Consider the following 19,416-nt stretch of genomic DNA (forward strand, 5'->3'; position numbering starts at 1 on the left):
AATCAATTGAATTTTTGAACTCACTGAATTTATTTTAATTAAAAACCTTTCATCGTCTAGTTTCAGCGAGATTTTAACAGCGTGTCATACTTTTCTCATCATACCTGTTTCTGTGGCCTCGGCTGAAAGATATTTTTCCTAAATATAGCTTGTCAAAAATAATTTAAGAAATACTATGGGCGAGAAACGGTAATCAGTTTTGGCAATTATTTCAATAGAAAATGAAGTTGCCCGTACAATAGACATTGGTAATATTGTGTCAACTTTCGCCCATGCTAAAGCAAAAAAAAAAGAATTTTAACATGTTCATGTTCCTATTTACATTGTTTATTTTAATTTAGTGTTTTGTTGTTGTTTTTTGTTTTGTTTTTATTTATTTTTTTATTTATTTGATATTTCATGTGTTTTGGGTTACATATTCTGTGTTGCAGTAATAAATAATACTATATAAAAATTAATTTGATAATGTTATTTCTAACCTAAAATATGAGTGCATATTATTCAGATTAGTATATAAGTATTGAAATATGTATGTGTAATAGGGGGCCCGGTAAAATTTTTGCACACAGGCCCGTGAATCTGTTGTTACGCCACTGTACAGGGTGGGTCAAATTCGACACTTTTAAATGGAAACACCCTTTTCTATAGGAGAGAGACAAAAACTAATATCGGTGTCTGGAGCTCAATTTTTGTCAAACACATGATAGTGATAAACGCATATCGATATCTGTTACTGTTTCGGAGTTACGGGGTGTTTTTCAAAAATGTGCATTTTTAACAAATCGCTGTAACTTTTTTGCTATGAAAATTTTTTTATTTTTATGAAAACATTTCCAAAGCATTTTTTTACATAGAATTTAATGGTTTAAGTATATTTTTTTTAAAATTAATAATTTAAGAATTATCAACAGAAAATTTGATTTTTTATATGGGACACCCTGTATATTTTTAATTTATTGAAAAGAATTTAAAATTACCTTTCCAAAAATATAACACACTTGATATTTTGCTCGATTCCTCTTCGAGATATAGAGTATATAAAAATTCGCCCGCTTTTAAATAAGTAGGCTTTGAACGGCACCGGCTGTAATGCAAAAAATTCTAGCTGTGAGCATCAATTAAAACGAAAATAATATTTGCTATGAGAGATGCAGAATTTTATAACAATTTAAAATATATTTAACCAACATCAACACATTTAAACTATATCTAATAACAATAAAAATAAATAGCAAACCAAGACATGAGGTTTTGCTACAGGTGTTCGACAATCCCCCCCAATCTGTGACTAAATTGAATTTTGTTTATATCAAACGAATCGGCTAATTTTGCACAATGTTGCACACCTGTTTTTGAATTTTGCACACCTTTCTGACGAAAGTTATAAGCGGTTGAAAATTTGAAATTTCCCCCAAACTGCGACTAAATTGAATTTTGTTTATATCAAACGAATCGGCTAATTTTGCACAATTTTGCACACCTGTTCTTGAATTTTGCACACCATCCTGATTAAAGTTATGAAAGTTTGAAAATTTGCAATTTCCCCCCCCATCTGTCACGATAATGAATATTGTGTATATCAAACAAATTGGCTAATTTTGCACAATTTTGCACACCTGTTTTTGAATTTTGCACACGATCCTGATTAAAGTTATGAAGGTTTGAAAATTTGCAATTTCCCCCCCATCTGTCACGAAATTGAATTTTGTGTATATCAATCGAATGGGCTAATTTTGCACATTTTTGCAAAGCTATTTTCGAATTTTGCACACTCTCCTGACAAAAGTTGAAATTTGTCCCATTGTGTGTGAAATGTCCCATTTAAAAATACATAAGTATGAGTCATATTTCGAAAATGATAAATCTCAGCGACGTGAAAAACTGCACGTAACTTAGATTTCACCTTTTCGATAATTTATAGCTTGCATAGAACATTGATGAAACTTTTGAACATTGAACATTGATGAAACTTCTACACACATATTTGTCCTAGCCCTCTTGAGATCTATCATTTTCAAATATGACTCATACTTATGTTTTTTAAATGGGACAATTCACACACAATAGGACAAATTTCAAATTTTCAAACCCTCATAACTTTCGTCAGGAAGGTGTGCAAAATTCTAAAATAGGTGTGCAAAATTGTGCAAAATTAGCCGACTCGTTTGAAATAAACGAAATTCAATTTCGTAGCAGATGGGGGGGGGAGGAGGGAAATTTGCAAATTTTCCAACCCGGATAACTTTAGTCAGGAGAATGTGCAAAATTCAAAAACAGGTGTGCAAAATTGTCCAAAATTAGCCGATTCGTTTGATATAAACACAATTCAATTTTGTGGCAGATGGGGGGGGGGGGAGTTTCAAATATTCAAACCATTATAACTTTTGTCAAGAGAATGTGCAAAATTCGAAAATAAGTGTGCAAAATTGTGCAAAATTAGGCCATTCATTTGATATAAACAAAATTCAATTTAGTCACAGATGGGGGGGAAATTTCAAATTTTCAACCCCTTATAACTTTCGTCAGGAGGGTGTGCAAAATTTAAAAATAGGTGTGCAAATTTGTGCAAAATTAGCCGAATCCATGTACATAGAAATAAATAAATTAATTTCGTAACAAACGGGGGGGGGGGACGGTCAAGTCTGCTCCCCGTTTAAAAAACGGCTCTAGTTTCTCTTAGGTAAGTGTGCAAAATATCATTTATGGTGTGCAAAATTGTGCAAAATAGTGGTATATCTCTTTTTGAATTTCCTCTAGTGCGGGGGCAAACTTGACCGAGTTTAATATATTTGTAGATGGGCCCATTGTTGTCTATTGTTGACTCTGCGGGCCCAAGTTATCCCTGCTAATTTCCTAATATCATGGTCCCATCTCAGGTTTGGTCTTTTTCTATGTCTCTTAATTTCTCGTTGGTACTATGCTGTAATTTTTATGGTCCATCTATTGTCCGTCTTTCTGGCTAGGTGTCCTGCCCATTGCTGCTTAAGGGATCTGATTCTGTGGATATCTATTACCTTGGTCTTTTGTCGTATCCACTCTATTCTTTAAGGTCTTTTTTGGTTATTCTCAGCATATTTCGTTCCGTTGGGCGTCTGCAGTTTCGTTTCGTATATTAGGACGTTTATTATTAAAGCAAAATTACCACTCTCACCTGAAATGGTAATTTTTACTTTTGATAATGGTTTGATTATGGTTTGATTTTTGGTTTGATTTGATGTAGTATAAGTCTGCAGTACTGAGTGAATAATTAATTACACTGTATTATGGGTTAGTCCTAATATCAAGTAAGTTAAAGTTTTAGTTCGGCGATTTATCATTCTATTTTTAGAGACATTGAAGAAGTTAAGGAGATTTTAAACAGAACGGTAGACAAGATTTTAATATCATTTTTACATGTAAAGAAACACGGATTAACAATAAAATCTTGGTTAGATATTTTTATAGACAATAATAAACTAATAAACAATAAATTTTACATTTGCGGTTTTATTTATCATTTGTAAACATATTAATTAGTTTAAATTTTTGGATTTTTCCTGAAGCTGTTTTGGGAAAACCTTCTACAATTTTCAGCTTAGAAGGAATTTTGAAATGAGCTACTTTTCCCTTGCAGAATGTCTTTATATCTTCAAGCGACAGCGATTGATTGGTTGTTCTAATACAAGCACATATTTCTTCACCAAGACGTTCATGAGGTAGACCAATAACCTATAAAACAAATATTTGAAATAATCTACAACATTCTTTAGAAAAACCAAGTTACATGAGTTTCCAAAATATCTGGGTGAGTATTAAGGAGATCTTCTATTTCTCTAGGAAATATATTTTCTCCTCCTCGTATTATTATTTCCTTTAGTCTTCCAACAATTCTACCATGCCCACTTTCCTCAATAACAAATTGGTCTCTAAATGACAGTCAATAAGTACAAACTTACTCTCAAATCCAAAAAAACTTACCCTGTTTTTAACCATCTGTCTGGACCCACCAATTCTTTAGTTTTTTCTTCGTCTTGCCAATAACCCAATGTGTTGCAGTACCCTCTTATACAAAGTTCACCTTGAGTTCCTCTAGGTACTATGTTGCCCTGAATAGATTTTATGCAATATTATAATGTTTTTATAACATGTATGTTCTATACGTTTCTTTTGATGCAAAAACTCAAATTTCAAAAAAGCAAGGCTTTTAATTTTTTAAATTAAATTAAGAACAGGGATTTTATCGTTGTTTCTTTCAGTAAATGTATTATTGAAATTGTAAAACATAATTTCTGTTTTATTTCGTATATATTTTTCTTATTTCTTGGGTGTTTTTCACGTTACAACACGTTACAACAATTGTAAAAAACGTTGAACACATATACTTGGGCATACGAGGCTTTGGGCCTTAATTTAAACATCTTACATTTTCTTACAGTGCCATACTCTATATAGAGCGTCGGCTACCTCTCGCATGTACTTGTGATGTGTGTCATCAGTGTTTCACAAGTACACGGGACCTACAGTTTATTGCCGAATCCGAACGGCACTATTTGACAGGCTGTACAAGGCAAATATACTCAAGATGGTTTGCCATTACCTTCCTTGAGGTGGCGGCTCATTGGTCACTCTATTTAGATAAATAAATATTTTTTATTTAAATAAATAAAGCGATCGTACTGGCTGGGGATAGAACCCAGTACCTTCCGCTCCGCAGATCGACACACTAACGCTGGAGCTACGGCCGGCCACGGAATTTAAACATCGACAAAATCAAAATCATGTTCTCTCCCCCGGAAGATCACAACAATGCTATAAAAATCGGAGAACTATTGGAATATGTGGCAGAATTCAATTACCTCGGCAGTTTGATTTCGGAAAAGGCCAATATTGACTCTGAAATTCAGCACAGGATTAGCAGCGCCTCAAGAGCATTCTGGAAATTAAAAGACAGGGTTTTCTACAGTCATGACTTGAGTACAAAAACGAACCTTGCAGTGTACCGAGCAATTAGAATCCCCACGTGATATGGGAGCGAAACCTGGGTACCGTACTGCCGACACATGAACGCATTAAACAAGTTGCAACAGAGACACGACAACTCTTAAGAATCCGGTGGTTCCATAATTTTTTTAGCATCAAAAAGCTAACTGCGAGAGTATTGAAGTCATGGTTACAAAATTCCGCTTAAGATGGGCTGGTCCCGTATGCAGAATGCAAGAAAACCGCATACCAAAATCTTAGCACACCCATCAGGGTTCGGAAAACTACATAAACTACATTACATGTAGTTAATGTAGTTTATGATGTAGAGGGTGTAATTTATGTAACCTATGTATGTAACTTTCAGATATCAAAAGTGTTTGAGGTGAGGTTATAATAAGTTGAAACTTTAGAAAACTATGTATGTAAAATTATGTATTTAAGAAAACAGAAGAAATATGGCTTTAAATATAATATTCACGTCATATTATTTAAACACCTCATAAAAGGAAAATTATTCATATTCATAAGTGCCTGGTGGCGATGGCGTAGAGGTACAGGCTCTCGTCTACCAATCTCAAGGAAGTGGGTTCGAATCCCACACCCGGCATTGCATCAGCCCACTATTTTTATTAAAATAAAAAAAATAGTTTTGGTACCTAGGTCGACTCAGCCTTAAATGAGTACTTGGGATTCACAATCCTGAGGTAATAATAGGTGGTTGAAGCGTAGTGCTAGCCACATTACCTTCCTTGTATACGGAAGGGCTCTACTATGGCAAGCTGTACCTTGCTACTCCCAAGGCGTTAAACGCTTTATACGGGAGCTATTATATTATTATTATTATTTATTCATATTCATAATATCAATACGTAGTTTATTAACGTAGTTTTCATGTAGTTAATGAACGGGTAGAGACGTAGTTTTTGAAGAAAAACTACACGTAGTTAATCAGGTAAATTACGTCTTAATTAACTACTTCGGAACTCTGACACTAATCACTTTACGATGAGCTTGTAGATAAGAGGAGGCCGGGCGGACAACTGAAAAGGTACAAGAACATTTTCCACGAAAACTTAAAGGGGATTAACATGCAGAATGAGTGGAAAGAAGCAGTTTACAACAGAACTCAATGGAGAAGAATTCTAAACTCAGTTAACAGTGACAATCAAAAAGTAAAGAGGCAATAAGTTTCCAGTCACAGAAAAGCTCATGAAAGAAATCGCCTTGCGTGACCATCTTCTGATGTGTGTCGAATACTCGTCAGCGAGTAATGATAATGGCAGAAGTATTTCTTGTGCTATATACTGACAGCATGGTATTACTAATAACTAAGTTTACTGAGTATAATATTCAGTAATCTTTGTTATTAGCGATGAGCGAATTTGGTCTTGGTCTCTGCTGTCTTGTTCTCCGCTTTGCAGAAGAAAAACAAGACCAAAATCAAGCATACAAGACTCTTGCGGTTTTGCATTTTTTTCACTTTTATATAAAATTACTTATTTGTTAAATGATTGTTTAAATTTATGACAAATATTGTTTTCCCGACGAGGGGTGTCTCACTGTTGGAATTACATGTTCGTTTGCCTGGCAGTCGATCCTTGGCATCAGTCTTACGGCTGTAGACTATAATTATATGGCAAACATCGGTAGTCTCCCAGGGTACCAAAAATGTAGCTAAAACAACGCAATTAACTCCACAATGTGGAGTAACCTTCTCCCCTATTGTGGGGCCTGGTCGTGAATGAAGTACTAGACAAATTAATTCTGGCGGGAATACACTGCATAGGGTATGCAGATGACATAGTAATGATTGCTCGGGGAAAACATGAAGGCACCCTGTATGATCCAAAGAGGACTTCGTTTCACCGAGAGATGGTGCTATCGGGCTGACCATCAACTCAGACAAAAGCGCGGTAGGGCCATTCACCAGAAAGCTAAATCTGAAAAACTTGAAAAGTACCCATCCAGATGGAAAAGAAATCACAGGAAATCAAATATCTGGGAATAACTCTGGACAGTAAAGTTCTAGGAAACAGGCATATTAAGAACATTACCAGCAAGGCCACATGATATGCAGAAGACTCTCATGATATGCACAAGACTGATGTATGAGATGTATACCACGATAGTAAGGCCTATGATTACTTATCAAGCAGTTGCAGAATACTAAACTAGAGCAACGCACAACAAGGCAAAAATCTGTGTAAAGTACAGAACTTGGCATCACAGGTGCCATGAGAACATGTCCAACAGCAGCAATGTAGGTCATTCTAGACCTAACACCATGGCACATTGTCGTCGACTTTGTGTATGTTAAGACATACGCCAATGCTTTTACGCCAATTAAGATTAACGCCAATGCGTTACATATGCCAATGCGACAATAATTAAAATGGTCATTGACAGAAACAGTACTGTCAGAATTGTCAGCTCGGTGACTTGAAACACCCTCAAAATGAAATTTTCCAGTCCAAAAACTCCCAGTGGATGACATACCAAGAATATAAAACTTTGAAAAACATCCCAATGTAGTATTGAGCAATAAAAAGAATTAGAAGAGAGAAACCAAAGTTCCAAAATTTATAGCACAAACGACAGGAAAGCTCAGCAGGAAAAAACCATACTATAACGTGGTATACTGATGCTTTCAAAACCAAAGCAGGGATAGGGATAGGAATATTTGGGCCAAATACTAAACACTCCAAACATACCCCAGCCTCCTTCAGGGTAAAAATCTACGCTATCGAAAAATAGAAACGTACAACTTATCTTAGAAAGGAAACTATCTTGTTAGGTAGGAACTATCGAAAACAGGAAATGGTCATCTTATCCGATAATCAAGCAGCACTAAAAGCGATCAACTCAGTAACCAATTCGAAATTGGTCTAAGAATGCCTAAAGAAGCTGAACAAATTAGGCAAAGGAAATAAAGTCCTCCTACTCTGGGTGCCCGCTCACCAAGGAAGAGAAGGCAATGAAAAGGCAATGATCTAGCTAGAAAAGGAGCGAAAACGCCCACTAACTCGAACAGAACCGTTCTACTTTTTAAGCGGAAACCAACTTAAAGCGGAACTTAAAACCTGGTAGACTCCATCCTGGAATGCGAATCCTCCAACGGTCTAAGACGCTGGAAAAAGTTTCTCAGAACTTACGACCGAGAAAAATCAAAGATTTTCTTTGATAAGTAAGAACAATCTTCGGATTGTCACGGGGTTTCGTCAGGACACTGTCTCTTCAACGGACACCTCAGTATATTGAAGTTTGGAAACAACGGCGAATGCAGATTCTGTGGGGAAATAGGGGAAATACCAGAACACCTTATCACTGAGTACGCCGAGATGATAACCGTTCGTGCCATAAACGGTGCCATAAACGTTCATACCATTGTATAGCTGATGTCGGAGATGGAGAAGTAACCTTTGTCTCAAATACTGTCTCAGATACTGGCTTTTGTCAAAGTTCTGAGACTGCATGATGATAGTAGTTGACATCTTGAATTATAATTCGTTATAACTCAAAGAGGGGAACACACAATAGATCTGTAAGGTTGCGGTGATTATTCCCCCTCCTAAACATTCTACATTCTACAAATACCGTAGATACTTAACTGTCATTTTTAGTACTGGTAAGTATGTTTATTTTTATTTTTAATATTCATACGAGATTCATATATTAACCTACATAATTACCTCCAAATCAATAATTTTAGCTTCTAGATGATCACCAACACAACCAACTGTTGAGGTGGATTGATACTCATCATCATTAGGTAATGTTTGAAAAACAACTGCCGTGGTTTCAGTTAGGCCATATACCGACTATTAAAAAGTAGAGTGTAAGGTAGGTAGTATAATATTTATACAGAAAGGTCCACAGACTTCGAGACATAGGAAAAATCAAGTCCATTTAGCGTGTGTCGCAATTTTCACACCTTAAAAATCGTTTTTTTATAGCTATGGTAACTGCAGCGACTATGAAAAAAGCTGTGTGGTTTTCATAGAAAATAAGGGCACCTGTAATTCATTTGAGAATGTTATAAATCGCTAAAAGAGGTTTCAATTCTCTTGGATTTCTATTAATATTAAATAAATTTTATTAAAAATTGAACTAAAATTCATTAAAAACAATTCAAATATTGTATCAGTCAAATTCCCTCATTTAAGCTGAATATTAAAGTAAATATAAATACAGCTCATTCTAAGCTGTACTTATCTTTAAGAAACATTTAAATCATTGGTGCAATTCGGCCTTAATGCCGTTTCAAATGAATAATAATTAATAATGTACATAATAATAATAATAAATTTTATATCATAGTGTATATTAAAACTACTAACTGTGCTACTAAACCACTTTTAAATTGGTATTATATTAACAACTTTTGTTTTTTTAATCCCAAAAAAAATAAAAGTAACAAATTTCTCAATCAAAATATTTGTGGTACTGAAAAGGACCTTTGTTTTCCCATGTTCGTCAAGGTAAGTAATGGGCAAACGGTAAAAAAACAGGGTAATGAAATTTAAAAAATTACAAAAATTGTTCAAAAATGCCTCCCTCTTGCATTAAACAATAACCCAAACGATCATAAAATCCCCTCTCCTCACATTGGATAACATATTAGGGGTGACAGTGTCAAAGGCATTAAATATTTTCTGCCTTAACAGCTCCAAATTTTGAATTTCTTCATGGCCGTAAATTTTAGATTTTATGTGCCCCCATAAAAAGAAATCATTCACCGAGAGGTCAGGCGAAATTAAACGTCAGTCTAAACAAAACTGTCATTTTTGAAAACTTGTCAAAATTTGAACACACGCTTTGAATAAGAAGACTAGAAGGAGCATATCAAAAATCTTAGGTACACCGCGATGGGCCTCAAATATGGCTGACTTAAATTCCGGTTTATCAGTGCCGTTCTAATTTTATTTAAAAAATGTAAAACTATGATGTAGGGTAGACGTGGGGTAGACTCAATAATTTGTTATTTTATTTTACGTTGTGAATAAATGTTGGTAGTTATTAAAATTGTTATAAAAATATATAATTCTAATAAAAATAGATAAGTTATAATAAGTATTTATTAATACAAACATCCGATACGCTACTGAAGCAGGTAAGTCAAATTAACGTATCTAAATTCTTTGACATCTAATCTTTGACAAGTAATAAATAAAAGCTAAAATGCAAGAAAAATATATAATTTAGTTAATTTAAGTGAATTTCATAAATGATCGGTTTACTACACGTATGTATATTATATAGTCGCTTACTAGCGAAAAGTTGTTCCATTATTTCACTCAATTTTTGCCGAGATCTACCGCATGCTACACAACCAACTATTTTAGAGTCTTTTTCGATAAATCGCGATAATGTCACTATTAATTTAAGTTCTGCCACAATTTCCATTTAGATTTACTACCTTTATACAACTATCAGTAGTAGAATAAATAATAAATAACATAAAATAAGCTCCGTAAAGACTGACAAATCCACAAAATTTCAAATCAAATTCAAATGTGTCAAATGAATCGTCAAACAGAACTGTCAAGGATCCCCACCCTAGAAAGCTTTTTCCGCCCACCATGCATGAATACATGGATAGCATTATGCTCCTTCCCTAGTCTTCTTATTCAAAGGACACACGCTAAATGGACTTGATTTTCCTATGTCTCGAAATCTGCGGACTTTTCTGTATGTTATTTTCAGTATTATTACCTTAACTTTATTTACTCCTAAAATGTCTTTCATTTGTCGAAACAGATGTGGTGAGCATAGAGCTCCGCCACACACGGCAATTTCTGGACTGATGTCCTCTTTTCTATTTCTTTGTTGATTTACTAAGTCAACGTACATTGTCGGAGTTCCATGTATAATACTGCACCTGTGAAACAATACATACTAAATTATTTTGTAGGTAAACCCTTGGTATTGAGATTGATGTTTCAAGAGACATTAGCTGCCCATACACGGAAAGGTCCGGCTTTCGAATCCGGCCTGCTAGATGTTTTACCTAGACCGTTATTCAGGAGCTACAAACCTATCGATGAAAATTTACTTCCTAAAATCAAGGTTGGTACAGTATCAAGTTTATTATAGTGATTTTATTAGCCGCGTATGGCACAGATCGTTACCCAATGTTGCCACAAGATTATTTTTCATCGGCGTAGATTATCACGAGATAACGGGGTTGAACTGTTTTACAAAGAGGTAGATCTACCCCGAATGGGGTAGCTGTGGCAACACTGCCGCTATCACTTTCCTCTCGCTAGCTCGCGCGTCACGGCCGTCTCACGCCGTCATTCAAGGCCGTGTGTAAGTTTGTGGGACAAACTGTATATAAATAAGAGTAGATTTTTTATTCATTGTTAATGATCAATATAATATACTAAATAGACTTAAGATAAATTATTTATATCATTATTATACAGGGTGTCCCAGAAATGAGTGCAAATATTTTAACTGGTAGTATAGTTCACAACCCCAGAAACACGCCTGTGAGGTTTTTTTCACGAAAAAAAATTTGAAAATTCAAAATTTTTTGAAAATATTTTTGGGATTTTTTTTAGTTTTTAGTTAAAAAACATAATTCCTTGAAAAGATGGCAACATAGATAGTAGATTAAATTTACTAGAAAGAAAATCCAGAAAAGATCCAGCCGTTCTCAAAATTTTAGCAAAAAATATTTTTTTTTAGAAATTTTCAAAGTAAAATAACTCCGTTATTTTGGACTTATTTGAAAAACTATAAAGAGAAAATATGTTTCTTTTATCGAGATCTACTACCCCTTAAAATATTTGTACTTATTTCTGGGACACCCTGTATATACTATTATTGTACTCCGTAACTGAGTACAATTAATAGATTATTAAATTTAAAATAAATTAATGCTGGCGTAAATAGTTACATATTTCTCCGAAATTGTTGTATTCTGTCTTGAACTCAAGATATTTAAGAACTATAAATAATTCTTATAAAAATAAATATTTATCGGAATAAAAATTGCGGTATTTTTTCTTAGAGAGAAAAAGCGTTTCGGACTTTATCTTTCGTTCGTTTTATTAGACAAATCTAATCTTAAAGACCAAGTCCGTGGGTTTAGTCCGCCAAAGGCTTGCCCACAACCGCAAAGATTTCATCCGAAGGCGGGATCCGAAGGCCGGATCCGCAGGCCGGGCCTTTCCGTGTATGGGGAGCTATTCAATTCTTACTTTTCATCTCGAATGGCGTCCAAAGATTTCTCGGGATCATAACCAGGAGAAGGTATAACCAAGGTTGCTCCATGGTTTACAGATGCTCCTATCGTAATGTCTGTACCAAAAACATGGAAAAATGGCACTTGTACACAAATTTTGTGATGTTTTCTGTCTAATTCATTTCTTTTTCCTATGAAAAACGAATTATTTACTAAATGGAAATGACTCTGTATCGCAGCTTTTGGTTTTCCTGTAGTGCCCTAAAACTGTTTATTATATCTTTATTCCTAATAGTTATTTGATTTTATCGATATTAATAGGTTGCATAAAGATCTATTAGAATTAGTAGGAACTTACTGACGTAAATTGTATGTGACATGGATGATCTGGATCTATTCTATCTTGTAATTTATCAATGTTATCTATTTCAGCTTCACTAGCGCTCTCAATAACTTCTTGGAATTTCAGGGCTCCCCTAAATAGCACAAATAGAATTATTGATTTTTTACTTTGTTTTAAAATACTTTAAATCTTCTTGTGTGGTAATTATGATGCTTTCTAATGAAGGTGTGCGTTTACACTTCAATTTGCCTGGTTCACTAGTTGATATTTCAGGACATATTTCATTAAAAATATTATAATAATTTTGTGATTTAAATTTGTAATCGCTAATCACACATTTGACTCCTACTTTGTTTATGCAATATTCTAACTCTGGTGGTTGGTAGGCAGGATTAATATTAACCTGAAAAGGAAAGAAAATATATCAGTTAACATTTTATATTTATTAATTTTAAACTTTTGTATTATAATATTGGATTTAGAATAATATACAAAATTTAGTAAGAGAATAATGGATTTTCTTTGGTAACAAAGGAAAATCAAACATCAATAATTATTGTAGACTAATAGAGGTAATCAATATATGCCATTTACAGTATTATCGTGCGCAGTGTACCTAGGTATATTCTATTGTAATAATGTTTTGCAGAATCCTACTCGACTGGAAATCGATCGATCAAGAACCTTGTATCTTTTGTGCTAATGGACATAAAATAATTGTTGCCGATTTCAGGAGATATTTCATGACTTATACATATAGGTATATACATACACTGCATACACATAACTTTACTTAAAATTAACTTTTTTAATTTTGTACTAGTTTATAGCACTTGGTGGTATAACTTAACAAAATAATATCAATCATTAAATAAAACATAAACGAACCAATAAATAAACAAAAAGGTTAATTTATTTAATAAAACGTACAACGTACGGCTTAGGATGCCGATTGTCGTGTGTATGAAGAATACAGTCAACGTGGGTTCAGTACAATACGATATACTGAAAGAGAAAAGACTATAAAATACGGGAGAAAAATGAGAAGTTTACTACCTATCCATTTAATCCGGATCGGTCGACAATTAATTGATTATCGGTCCTATTATGTAACTGAGGATGTACGTAACTACGTAATAGAGCATATTTTTGGTTAGTTTATTTAATGAAGCGTACACACGGCTTTGGTTGCTGATTCTCATGTGTCAACGTGTTCAGTACAATACGATATACTGAGAGAGAAGCTGATGCTCTATTACGTAGACACGTACATCCATAGTTGCATAATAAGACAGATAATCTATTAATTACAAAACGTACTAAAAGCGCAAATTCTGTTGTCGAACGCTGTAATCAGTATAAGATTATATATTAAATAATTATGGAGGTGCATATGAAACATTAAACGATTCATCATTGTGTTAAGTTATACCACGTAATTTAACAAAAAGATCAATCATTTAATGTCTCACTTCACACTGTCTCACTCCATTATTATTTAATACTGGTTAGAATGGTCGACAATAGAATTTGCACTATTTACTACGTAATACAGCATATTTTTTGGTTAGTTTATTTAATGATATAACCGATAATGTACACACGGCTTTGGGTGCCGATTGTCGTGCACAGAGTCTATAGACTCTGTGATTGTATAAATGAACAAAGAGAAAGAAGCAAGAATTTTCCCAAGCGCATGAAGTTGAGCTCCGGATTAAGTGGATAGGTAATAATTTTCTCTCCCCGGCTTACAAGATTGCCATAGCGATTCACTTCTAGACATGTAGGTAAATGATGACTGAAATAAACGACCCAAGATTTTCTCTTGCCGACCAGTATATTATCGTAGTCTTAAAGAAATTAGAATAAAATAAACTATGTTAAAAAATTTCATGTATACTACTGAAATGAAGATAATATATCTAAGCTAAATGTAATCTATTACAGTTGTAATAAAATGGGTAACTAATTGTCGAAAATCCAGATCCAACCCTAGATGCGACATTTTTTTGAAACGTCTACTTATGCGGTTTGAAACTTTGATGCAAAATCTGGCAATACCGCTCAGAAGAAATGTACCCACCCATACCTACCCAACTTTTCTCTCTTTTTAATACATTTGATTTGCCATTAAGCTGCCTACATCACTGTCTTACACGTTAAAATCCTATACACAGAGTTGACCTGTCGATGCCGATATGTATGTCCAAATTTATTGCCACATGGCTATAAGTATCTCTCAACAGCGAGTAACTACTTTAATTTTGGAATGAATAAAATTGAGCACATGCTAAAAAGTGAAGCAGATACTCACATTATTTTAAGGTACCTCTGTGATCAGAATCAGTAATACTCCTGCATTTGTAAGTGATGGCCGAATTTATGCCCATTGCTGGTGCACGAAAATATTATAAATTTCGAAGAGACTGTTGAGATGTTGATTATCGGGTTTTGTATAGATTTAACAGAAATAGCGTGGAATGGTTGGCTGAGTATTGCTTAAGAGACGAATTTGAAAGTATAGAAGTGGTGCTTTAAGGGCTACTGAAAAAAATGAGAATTTCTCTTCGTTACGTGGGTGACCCGGGATTCCAAAGTGGTGTTGCTGAAGATATAGAAGTACACCAAACAACAGTATCTTTAACAGTTGCAACAGTAAGTGACGCTATAGTAAGTAAGTAAAATGTATGGATAAGGTTTCCGTCAACTGCAGAACAATTTCAGGGAGAAAAAGATAAATTGCAAGATAAATACAACCTTCCTTTTGCTATAGGTGCCATCGATTGCACGCATATCCCCATCCTTAAACCAATGGGAATGTACATGGGGATGAATATGTTAACCGAAAGGGATTTTATAGTCTCCATGTACAGGCAACGTGCAATGCTCGAGAGGAGTTTACAAGTGTCGATGCATCTTGGCCGGGGTCTGTTCATGACACGCGTATATGGATAAATTCCGGCATAACATTATGCAGAAAAATACGCATAATACACTCCTCCTTGGAGACTCTGGTTATGGACTTACTCGATGGCTTATGACTCCATACAGAGATGTTGTCACTCCTGAGCAAAATTCCTACAACAGATGTTTGACCAGAGAACGTGTTGTAATAGAAAAATGTTTTGGCCAACTAAAGCAACGTTTTCCTACACTGCACCACAGAATCCGAGTGAAAACAGAAAAAATCCCGTCTCTTGTAGTGATTCGCAGCAGGTACTTAAAAGCCGAAGTAGCTGCTCAATTTCGGTATACACAACTTATTCATACCAAAAATAAGTATGTGCTCATTTTTTTAGCATCTGCTCCAGTTTTGTTGAGCACCTGCTATATGAGCATGTACTCAATTTTTATTAATACCACCCAATATGTTGTTTATGTTCGTTATATTTTCGATATTGCGAGGAAAGAATATGTTAACGAGTTTAATACCGTATGATCGAGAAAAAACGGCGTCCAGTTGGCTGGGAAATGAAGATCGCTGTCATTTTATATGTAAATTTATATGGGAAATGTCATCGATCGTCATTTCCCAGCCAACTGGACGCCATTTTTTTTCGATCATACGGTAGTTTGTATACAGGGTGGCGCACCTCATTCGCCTCGGTTGATTGTACGAAAACCAAAAAATGTAGAAACACAATTTTTTATTAGTAAATGTGGGGAGGCAATGTGCATGGTTTAAAATTATTTTGAAATATATAGGAAGTTTCAGAACTAAGATCCATACTAAAGTTATATTTCCTCTTGTGGAATACCCGGTATTTTATTTTATTTTTTTGGATTCCTAGACGAAAAAAATTCATTTATTATAAGGGTAAAATATTTTTAAAAACTTTAGTTTTTGAGACATTTTCCTATTAGACAGAAACATGTCATTAGAAGCGAAGAAAATTAATTTACCGTCATTGGCTCTTTTATAGAAAATCCACATATCTCCAAAAAATCCAAGTCATTCTAAGTCAAAAAACTACCTCTTCGTTTTTCTTGATAAAATAATAAAAATGCTTTATTAACATATTGCAAACATATTGCAGGTTGCAGTAAAATAAAAGTAAACTGCTATAAATTTAAATAAAGTCCATAAACTAATTTAGATTTTAAAAATAGCTACTAAATGTCACTAGAAAATTGCCATGACTACATTGGCCTTTTCTTTAATTGAAAAATCGCTTTTTATTAAAAATCTGAGTCAGATAGGTATAGGAGACCCTCGAGGAACCCCTAATATAGCTTGAAAGAGCATTTAAATCTACTTCTATTTAATTTAAAAAATAAAGGGTGTTGCATCTTTTTTCCCACTTCTTTTCGAAGATTTTATGTAAAATAAATATTTAAAATAAACCACCAATTTTTGATAGCCCTGTATACACTTAAAGGAGCAATCAATCTTTTTAGTAAATTTTATTTCTCTGGCTTGAAAGTCAGTACAAGAATTAATTCTGAAAAGTAATGTACATGGTGTTGAATTTTTTTTATTATAGCATGCGGTAATTATCTTTAAATATCTCAAAAACCAAAGCTGGTAAACATATTTAACCCTTATTTTATATCCAAGGATTCAAAAATTAAATAAAATACCGTTTGTTCCATAAGAAAAAATAATATAACTTTGGTATGGATCTTAGTTCTGACACACCCTACACATTTCAAAATAATTTTAAATTATGCACATTGCTTTCACACATATCACAACCCATAAAATATTTAGTTTCTACACCTTCCCGTTTTTTTATAATTAAGCGAGGCGAATGAAGAGCGCCACCCTGTATCTTGCCAGAATATAACTTGCCATATGAACTTACCAGAATATAACCACCTCGAGCACAAGCCATATGCGTCACATACCATTCGATCAAGTTAGGTGCCCAAATTCCGACTCTATCTCCTGGATTTAGTCCCACTTTCTTGAGACCTGCTGCCAGTTTATCAGCCTTGTCTAATACCTCTTGATATGTCAGTTGTTGATTTTGAGCCTTAGCTAAAATAGCTATACGATCACTGAACCTGTTTGCTGCTACTTCCAATATTTTGCCTACAGTTAACGGCCTTAAACGAGCTGTTCCAGGATTGTGAACGTAGCTTAATTTGTGGTACTTCTTTATTCTAAACAAAAATAGGAAAAAATATATGAAATTTTTGACAGTTTAAGTCGTATGAGAGACACCACCATGTATATTACACCGTATAATCGAAAAAAAAAACGGCGTCAGCGATGACTATGAAATGAAGATCGCTGTCATTTTATATGTAAATTTATATGGGAAATGTCATCGATAATCATTTCCCAGCCAACTTCTTTTATCGAAGTCTACCAGCCCTGAAAATATTTGCACTTATTTAAGACTCACCCTGTATAATAGGTGTATTATTTTATTAGTTCATTGATATTTTGAATTATGGAAAATTTTTACAGTAATTCACTATACACCAAATATTAGATAAAATACAATAACTACTTTTCATAAGTTAAGCCGTGCAAAATAATTTCCATTTTGATATTATATGTTATAACACAACAAAATTAATTTTAATTAGAATATAGCTAAACTGTAATATTACATATTTAATTTGTTACTTATACATTAATAATGAAACTATATTAAATTGATAATAATTATAAGACAAGTATATTTTTTATCAGTAAGGTTTTATGTTTTATATGTATCTATTTTTCCATACCTACTGTACATATCGAATGTAAAATCTTAGAAGAAAGTCTTTTTTCTCCTCTTAATTTAAATTTACATTACGTTAAACGTATAAAATGTAATTTATTGGTATAAATTTGCAGAAATATTAAATTTAAAAATATATTGTATTGAAAATTATACGATTAGAAATACTCTCCATGGTATTAACGGTATTAAGACAATGTTAGTCCTTGAGCTTGAGCAATAAATTGCTGTAACCTCAATTTATCATGTCTATACATTATCCCAATATTATTTGTTTAAAAAAGGTCAATTTTGCATTACAAAGTTATTCGTTTAGGAATATGGTAGAAAAAATTGTAAATTGTGACTATTAACATTAACCATTTACACTGTCAAAAAATTATGTTTTAACATTTGCCAAGATGCGTAGGAAAAACGTAATAGCCTTGTTTAATAGCAAAACTTCCATTTTTCAATATATTATGTTAGTAATTACACAGAAAAAAATAGAATATTAATATTTGTAATGATTTGCTACTTACAGTTAAATATACTTACTGTTTTAATTGTCTGAAGTGCACGAATAAACATTTTGAACGCCTTGAAAACATAATTTTCAATGATTTTTTAGTTAACAAAACACCAGCTGAGTAGAACTTGTACCACGAGCCACGACTAAATTTAGACTCCCCGCATTCAGTACGTGAATCTAATGTTTACTTTTCTATTGTCAGTCTGTTATCGCTTATATAATTTATACCAATAATCGCGAAAAGAGTGATAATTTCCGAGAAATTTTAAGTATTTTAATGTAATTATGTTATCGCTTTAAAAATAATTATTCAAAAATTTTCCTTCTTTTTTACCAGGTCCGTCTCAAAAGTGGCCCACGTTTATATAACTTTCTTATTTTTTCAGATGAAAAAACGAGATTTGGTATGTTCGCATATGACATAATTTAGGATTGATTAACGCATTCAATTGTTTTTGATCACTTCCTGCTTCACCGGAAATGACTACAACTGTTGATTTTTAAATTGCTCCCTCGGTATATTTTTATTTTATTTTATAGAAAATGGAGCCTCTCAATATCATAATGTGTCAACTTTTGACATTTTCGCTTAATAAAATTGTATGCGAGTAGTGATTGAGTATCAGAGTGGCGTTAAAAACACTAATACTAAAAATAATTTCGATCATCTAATGTTTTTCGTGTCTTGTCCAGGCCGGTTAAAAAATGCCGAAATCGTATTTTTAATCACATC

The 19,416-nt window shown here is 33.5% G+C and overlaps 2 protein-coding genes across 2 annotated transcripts in view; one reads left to right on the forward strand and one right to left on the reverse strand.

The window, feature by feature from the left end:
• Positions 1–19,416, forward strand: part of LOC115881864 (pancreatic triacylglycerol lipase-like) — a 249,470-nt gene that overhangs the window by 4,324 nt on the left and 225,730 nt on the right. The gene's annotated exons all lie outside the window — the stretch shown is intronic.
• LOC115881860 (medium-chain acyl-CoA ligase ACSF2, mitochondrial-like) lies at positions 3,467–18,921 on the reverse strand. Its single transcript, XM_030899557.1, has 10 exons — positions 18,710–18,921; positions 17,300–17,600; positions 12,677–12,897; positions 12,510–12,627; positions 12,168–12,412; positions 10,675–10,840; positions 8,652–8,780; positions 3,958–4,085; positions 3,764–3,905; positions 3,467–3,708 (listed from the first exon to the last, which is right to left on the reverse strand). Exons 1-10 carry the CDS (start codon positions 18,760–18,762, stop codon positions 3,487–3,489), a joined length of 1,725 nt encoding a protein of 574 aa, XP_030755417.1. The 5' UTR covers positions 18,763–18,921; the 3' UTR covers positions 3,467–3,486.

This window comes from Sitophilus oryzae, unplaced genomic scaffold (assembly GCF_002938485.1).
Source record: "Sitophilus oryzae breed Bouriz unplaced genomic scaffold, Soryzae_2.0 scaffold_1744_pilon_pilon, whole genome shotgun sequence".
NCBI classification, from domain to species: Eukaryota; Metazoa; Arthropoda; class Insecta; order Coleoptera; family Curculionidae; genus Sitophilus; species Sitophilus oryzae.